Below are 7,068 nucleotides of genomic sequence, written 5' to 3'. Positions count from 1 at the left end.
GAAATTGCGACTAATGGGGATCTGATTTAGATCGAAAATTCATTTCATGCGAAAGATAATCTATAAATCTTCATTTTTTCATAATAAAACTTCAAAAACCTTATTTGACAATAACAACTAATAACACTATTATCATTCATTTAGATACAAAAAACACAAAATTTTACGATAAAGTACAATTTAATCTATTGAGATATTATTTTGTTAAAGTAAACAACTCATATTTTGTTTTTGATCAATATGCTAATTCGTTTTTTAATAATAATTGGAAACTGGGTGGATTTTATTTGGTTTAATTTTCTATTACATTGGGTGGTAATGATTTTATTGAGCAAATAATAATATTGATAGGTATGAATATTAATTAGTTTGTCATAGAACAAAAACCTCCACAAGTCACCAAACAAAATTAGCACTGTCCCATGATTTCATCAGAATGCAAGAACGCTACTTTTTCTCACAAATCATCGAAACTAATTAGGCTTACATAAAATTCAATACCAATTCAAGAAAAATTCAACAATAAATTCCGAGAAAAGCTCCGAGTTTGAATATGTGCCTCTAACAAAAACGGATAGCACTGTGGAAAAGGTTGAAAAATAACTCTGGAGTTAAGAAAATAAAACATCATAAATTAAATCAAAATAGTGCATTGATAGTTGGGGTTAGTAGGAAACAAATAAAATGATAGATCCAGTTAAATTTCTGTTTTTGGCCCTCTTGGCACTGCTTGTTGCAAATGCCAATGCCGATGGCAATGAACCGGTCGGCCACAGCGACGGCCATGAGGAAAAAGTCGTGACATACGATGGTCGGTCCATGATCATCAACGGCAGCAGGGAGCTTCTCTTCTCCGGTTCTATTCATTATCCTCGTAGCACAGTTGAGGTATTTATAATTTATAACTACTAAATGCGTGGATTACCGACAGAATTTTCCGTTGATATATTTTTTTGATGTGTTTATGTGATGTATATTTAGATGTGGCCTGAGCTGATCAAACGGGCTAAGGAAGGCGGTCTTAACCTCATCCAGACATATGTGTTCTGGAATATTCATGAGCCTGTTCAAGGACAGGTTCGATCTAATGGCTGAAAATGATTCTTCGTTCTCATAATAAAAATTTTATTTGAATCTCTCTATATAATTAATTTGAAATAATCTTGTTTGTTGTGTTCAGTTCAACTTTGAAGGAAATTATGATTTGGTGAAATTTATCAAAATGATTGGAGAAAGTGGTTTGTGGGTGACACTTAGGTTGGGACCATACATTGAGTCTGAATGGAATCTAGGGTATCACATTCACATTCTTTTTATTTTTATTTTATTTTCTATCAAGTTTCATTATTATTTGTAGTTTTAATTTTGATAAATTAATTGAGCAGTGGATTTCCATACTGGCTAAAAGAGATCCCAGACATCATATTCCGTTCTTACAACGAACCTTTCATGGTAACAAGTTCATTGAATTTTACAATTTTTATACATAATACATATAGAGTTGTGATATAATGAGAACCACATTAAAATGAGGATTGAGAACCAGTTAATTAATATCAGTTGACATCACAAAACATGTAAGTTGTTGATTTTCAATATCACAAAATCCTACATATAATCATGAATCAACGCACTAATATTGAGCAAGTATTGTGATAACAACTGATATTAATAAATCAACGAAATGATATGTCTCAGTTCTCATTGTAATGGTGGTCTTTGGGGAATACTATAAGTTTGTTATATATACTCCTATTAAATAGGTAATAATGGAAAAGAAAATACATGCATGTAGTTCCACATGAAAAAGTACTCTGAGATGGTAGTCGACTTGATGAAGAAGGAGAAACTCTTTGCAGATCAAGGAGGGCCTATTATCATGGCACAGGTACCTCAAAAATTGTACTACTATTATGATGAAATGTCAATTTTTTTTAAAAAAAAAGTGAAATAAAATTAGTCGGATATTTGCAGATTGAAAACGAATACAACAATGTTCAATTAGCATACAGAGAAAATGGTGTGAAATATATAAAGTGGGCGGGAGATATGGCTGTTGGTCTCTACAGCGGCGTTCCGTGGATCATGTGCAAGCAGAAGAAGCATGCCCCCGACACAGTCGTAAGTTTTTTTCGTGGACGGAGAGAGTATTAATTTCTATATATAAATGATACATACAAATTGTTGATTTTTTTTTTAAATTTCAGATTAGCACATGTAATGGAAGGCATTGTGCAGACACATTTGCTGGCCCAAATGGCCCAAACAAGCCATCTCTATGGACTGAGAATTGGACTGCTCAGTAAGTCCGAATTTTTTTTTTCTAAGGGGAAAATTCTATTTATTATAAAGAAATTAATTTTGAGGGTGATTTTGGTTTATGATAAATTGCAGATATAGAGTATTTGGTGATCCTCCATCGCAGAGGTCAGCAGAAGATCTAGCATATGCTGTGGCAAAATTCTTTGCTAGAAATGGCACCCTCAACAATTATTATATGGTATATTATAAATATTTTGCACCATATCACATCACTAATGAAGTTTTCCAAGATTCATTTTTATGTGATTTTTATTTTTATTTGATCTGGTTTTGTATAGTATCATGGTGGGACCAATTTTGGTCGAACAAGTTCATCTTTTGTGACAACACGTTACTACGATGAAGCCCCTCTTGATGAATTTGGTAAAAGAACTAACTCAACACAATTACATCAATGAACTATTCCCTTCGGTCCCCATTAAATGTCTCATAGTTGTGTATCTGAATGTACTGCATGCATATAGCGAATCTCTTAAAACTCGCACCGGTCAAATATGGGACATTTAACGGGGACTGGAGGGAGTATAATTCAGTTGTAGAATAATTTAAATGACTATTATTGTTAGGTTTGAAGAGGGACCCTAAATTTGGTCACCTAAGAGACTTGCACAGGGCATTGAAATTGAGCAAGAAACCTTTGCTATGGGGCACTCAAAACAAGCAACGTGTCTCCGAAAATGTTGAGGTAAACCATGATTTACCATCAAATTCAATAAAAATTTAAAAACTACAAATTTAAGATGATAAAAAAATTTGAAATGTTGTTGTTCAGATCACAACTTATGAGAAAGATGGAGGTAAAATATGTGCTGCATTCTTGATAAACAATAACTCGAGGGTACCTGCGACGGTTGAGTTCAGAGGTGACGAATACTACCTTCCGCCTAAGTCTGTCAGCATTCTGCCCGATTGCAAGATCGTTGTCTTCAATTCTCAAGCGGTACGCAAACGTTTGTGTGTATCTGAATGAACTGCATGCACATATCGAATTTTTGTCAAATTTCGGTCAGTCTTATAAGAATTGAAAACCAAATATTAAACCAACCAGTGAACTGACCAAAATATGACCAAATATGATGATTTAAGTAGTTATTATTCCTTTCTAGTTATAATTAAGTTGGTTTCTAATAAATTTTAGTAATTAGTAACTAAAATGAATTTGCATGAACGTGTGCTAGGTTGTTGCACAACATAGTTCTAGAAACTTCGTGTTGTCGAATACGAGCAAGTTTAGAGGGTGGGAAATGTGGCGAGAGAGCATCCCAACGTATGATAGTATGGAAATGAAAAACGTCTCACCAAATGAGCTCTATTTTTTGACAAAAGATACCTCGGATTATGCATGGTACAGCACTAGGTATGTACATCGATGTATGATTTATTAAAAAAATATTTTTTAGGAAATTAAATGATACTATATGATATTTGTTTGAATATTTGACAGCATCGATATCGACGGAAATGACTTGCCGATGCGTCAAGACGATCTTGCAGTGCTCGAGATTGCAAGCCTTGGCCACGCCTTACTTGCCTTTGTCAATGGCCAATATGTTGGTATGTTACGTTGCAAAATTTACCATGAATATTGATTACCCAGTTTGTCACATGTGACTAAACAATCAATTAAAATAAGAATTCATTTAGGGATAAAATTCTGTGAACAAAACTGATGGAATTCTGTGAACAAAAATGACATTTTTTTCACAGAATTCTATCCCTAGATGGGGTATCTACCCTACCAAACATGCGTAGTATGACTGATTACATTTTTTTTTTCTGTGTTTGCCATTTATCTCGTATATAGGTTTTGGTCATGGTAGTAATGTTGACAAGAGACATGTATTAAAGAAGCCGGTGACTATTAAGGCCGGAAATAACAACATCTCGATACTAGCCATGACAGTTGGTTTGCCGGTAAGTAAAAGTGAAGTCGAGTTTCCTTTTCTTTTATTGTTATGGTTTTAAGTTTTAACAACATAGTTGAAAATTGTAGAATAGTGGAGCCTACATGGAGAAGAGATTTGCAGGGCCTAAAGCCATCCTTATTCAGGGTTTGATGTCTGGAACTCTTGACATTACAAGAAACGGATGGACCCACCAGGTGATTGACCTGATCGAAGAGTTAAATATGGACCAATATATATTATCTAGGTTTAAAAAGCTATCACACTTAAAATGTATAGGACCAAATAGATGTTTTGTGCAAATGTACGAGACTAATTTCGGACCAAACATGGTTGACCACGTTAATTATTGAAGAACCAGATATATACACCAAAATATTAGGATCAAAAGCTAACACAATTAATGTGTATGCTTAAATTTTTTTAATCAAATGCACCGACGAGACCAGTTTTGGACTTTAGTCATAATTTAATTGGGTAAATAATTTTCATAGGTTGGACTGAATGGGGAGAAGATGCAATTATTCACTGAGCAAGGAGCAAAGCAAGTCAAATGGGCTCCTTTAGACGCAAATTTAAGCTCTCTCACTTGGTACAAGGTAAACATAATTAATACTTCCCCTCATATTTTAAAAATAACAACTCTTTCCATTTTAACTCGTTCCTTAAAAATAGCAACTTTCAAACTTTCTATTTTAGGAAATCTTTACACCCCTATACATCAATTTATTTACCACTTATACCACTAATAAAGTAGACCCCATAATACACTAACATTAATTTTTTTTTCTCTCTTACTTTACCACTTTTTTCTATCCCTCTCTCTTACTATACCAATTTTTTTTTTCTCTCTCTCACTTTACCAAATTGTGCATTAAAATCCGTGATTTTTCAAATGTTTCTATTTTTAAAAATCGAAGGGAGCAGTGATCAAAGACATTGAAACATATATAACATTCACATTTCACTAAAAAATTATTTTATTTATAGGCATATTTTGATGCCCCGGAAGGAAAGGATCCAGTAGCTCTACGAATGACAAGCATGCAAAAGGGATTTATTTGGGTGAATGGCATAAACCTTGGCCGATATTGGGTATCTTATCTCTCAGCAATTAACAAGCCCACTCAGGAAGAGTAAGCCACAATTATCTCACTGCACTACAACAAAAAAACCCGTTAAGGACATTTTTGTAGACATTTAAGGATGCTGATTTGTGTTTCTAAATATATAACTAACGCTTCAGAACGCGTCCTTGTTCTTGGTGTCCCAACTAAAATCAGAGAACGCAAACAAAAGCATCTCAAAAACAAAAGATCTAGTTAATTTATCATTAATTTAAGGTTGTTTTCGTTTGCTTCTTTAATTGTTATTTTTAAAAATTTTCTAACGCAAGTAATTGCTTCTCAGTTTTTGTTTCATTAAAAAATGAGTTTTTTGTAGTGTTATTATAATTTGTATAGGTTTGAGTCTGTCACACCTGACAACATTACGTGGTTTGCAGATACCATGTGCCGAGAGCGTACTTGAAGGAGAAGGACAATCTGTTGGTGGTGTTGGAAGAGACCGGTGGCGACCCTCAGAAGATCGAGATATTGACGGTCAACAGAAACACTCTTTGTAGCGTGATAACCGAATACCACCCACCAACTGTCAAGTCGTGGGAGAGGAAAGACAACAAGATTCGCGAGACTGTTGACCCTGTGAGGGCCGCGCATCTCGCATGCCCCGATAACAAAATCATCGGGAAAGTCGAGTTCGTGAGCTTTGGAGAGAGTGATGGCGCTTGTGGAGCCTTCACACAGGGCAAATGCGACTCCCCTAAGGCTCACAACGTTGTCGAAGAGGTTATTAATAGTGCTTTTACATACACTTGCTAACCCAGTCCATCAAAATTTGTCTCATATTTTCTATTTTTGGTTGCCATCAAAATTAGCCTCTATCTATTATGTGCGTCTCATTTTCCACTAATACTGATTTTATTTTATTTTTGTATTTGAAACAGCTATGTTTGGGGAAGAATGAGTGCAATATTCCATTTGAGAGAGAATCACTTATTGATGGTGAAGATTCATGCCCTGATGTGGCCAAAAGGTTGGCTGTGCAAGTGGCTTGTATCTAATTTGTATCTCTCAATGGGTTTTAACCTTTTATTATGTTGATTTCATCATACATATTACGTGCTCTATTTTACAGACTTTATCCGTTCCTATCATATGTTTCTTGCTGATATTGTTCAGGTATATTATTACATGAATAATTGATTGAATACTCAATTGAGATATGCAGGTTGTTGTTTATATCTGCTAGTATCAACACCCGTGCTATGCATAAGCATATAATTTTCACGTACTAATTACACATTCTCAATAAATCAACAAAAATAAGAATCAATATCATTAAGTAAACTGTAAATTTTAGAAATATTATTGTTTTATCAGCACTATTAGGAATGTATCATTTGACAACACAATTTAAGAAATGTGTAATATCGTTTAAAGCACAATTAGATATCTACTACAAAGGGTACAATCTCACTTAACATATTATTATATTCACAAAATAAATATAGTACAAAATAATTACTTATTTCATTAAGATTAAAAAATTCAAAACATAGAGGCGAAGAGAATAAAGCCAATGAGAGAATAAAGTTATTTCTCTACAATATTAGACAAATTTAAATATTATTGATTAATGTAAAAATTAAAATATTTACTGAAATTTCATTTCGAAATCCAATGAAATGAATCTATTTAATTATATATATGATTTTCAAACTATACCATTTTCTGCAATTAATAAAGTTTAACAAATTACGGTTTATCCACATAATGCCCGG

The 7,068-nt window shown here is 33.6% G+C and overlaps 1 protein-coding gene across 1 annotated transcript; it reads left to right on the top strand.

The window, feature by feature from the left end:
- Positions 1 to 684: 684 nt before the first annotated feature.
- On the top strand, positions 685 to 6,388 carry LOC121781221 (beta-galactosidase 14-like). Its single transcript, XM_042178942.1, has 19 exons — positions 685 to 888; positions 982 to 1,077; positions 1,181 to 1,293; positions 1,386 to 1,452; positions 1,796 to 1,888; positions 1,975 to 2,121; positions 2,208 to 2,302; positions 2,395 to 2,500; positions 2,601 to 2,685; positions 2,889 to 3,007; positions 3,095 to 3,262; positions 3,501 to 3,679; positions 3,767 to 3,876; positions 4,127 to 4,236; positions 4,316 to 4,423; positions 4,721 to 4,825; positions 5,217 to 5,362; positions 5,731 to 6,073; positions 6,232 to 6,388. The coding sequence occupies exons 1-19, from the start codon at positions 685 to 687 to the stop codon at positions 6,346 to 6,348; spliced, it is 2,511 nt and encodes an 836-aa protein (XP_042034876.1). The 3' UTR covers positions 6,349 to 6,388.
- The last annotated feature ends 680 nt before the right edge of the window (positions 6,389 to 7,068 follow it).

The sequence above is a fragment of the Salvia splendens genome, chromosome 20, assembly GCF_004379255.2.
Source record: "Salvia splendens isolate huo1 chromosome 20, SspV2, whole genome shotgun sequence".
Lineage (NCBI taxonomy): Eukaryota > Viridiplantae > Streptophyta > Magnoliopsida > Lamiales > Lamiaceae > Salvia > Salvia splendens.
The sequence above is the reverse complement of the archived record's forward strand: the minus strand, read 5'-3'. Positions and strand labels throughout refer to the sequence as shown.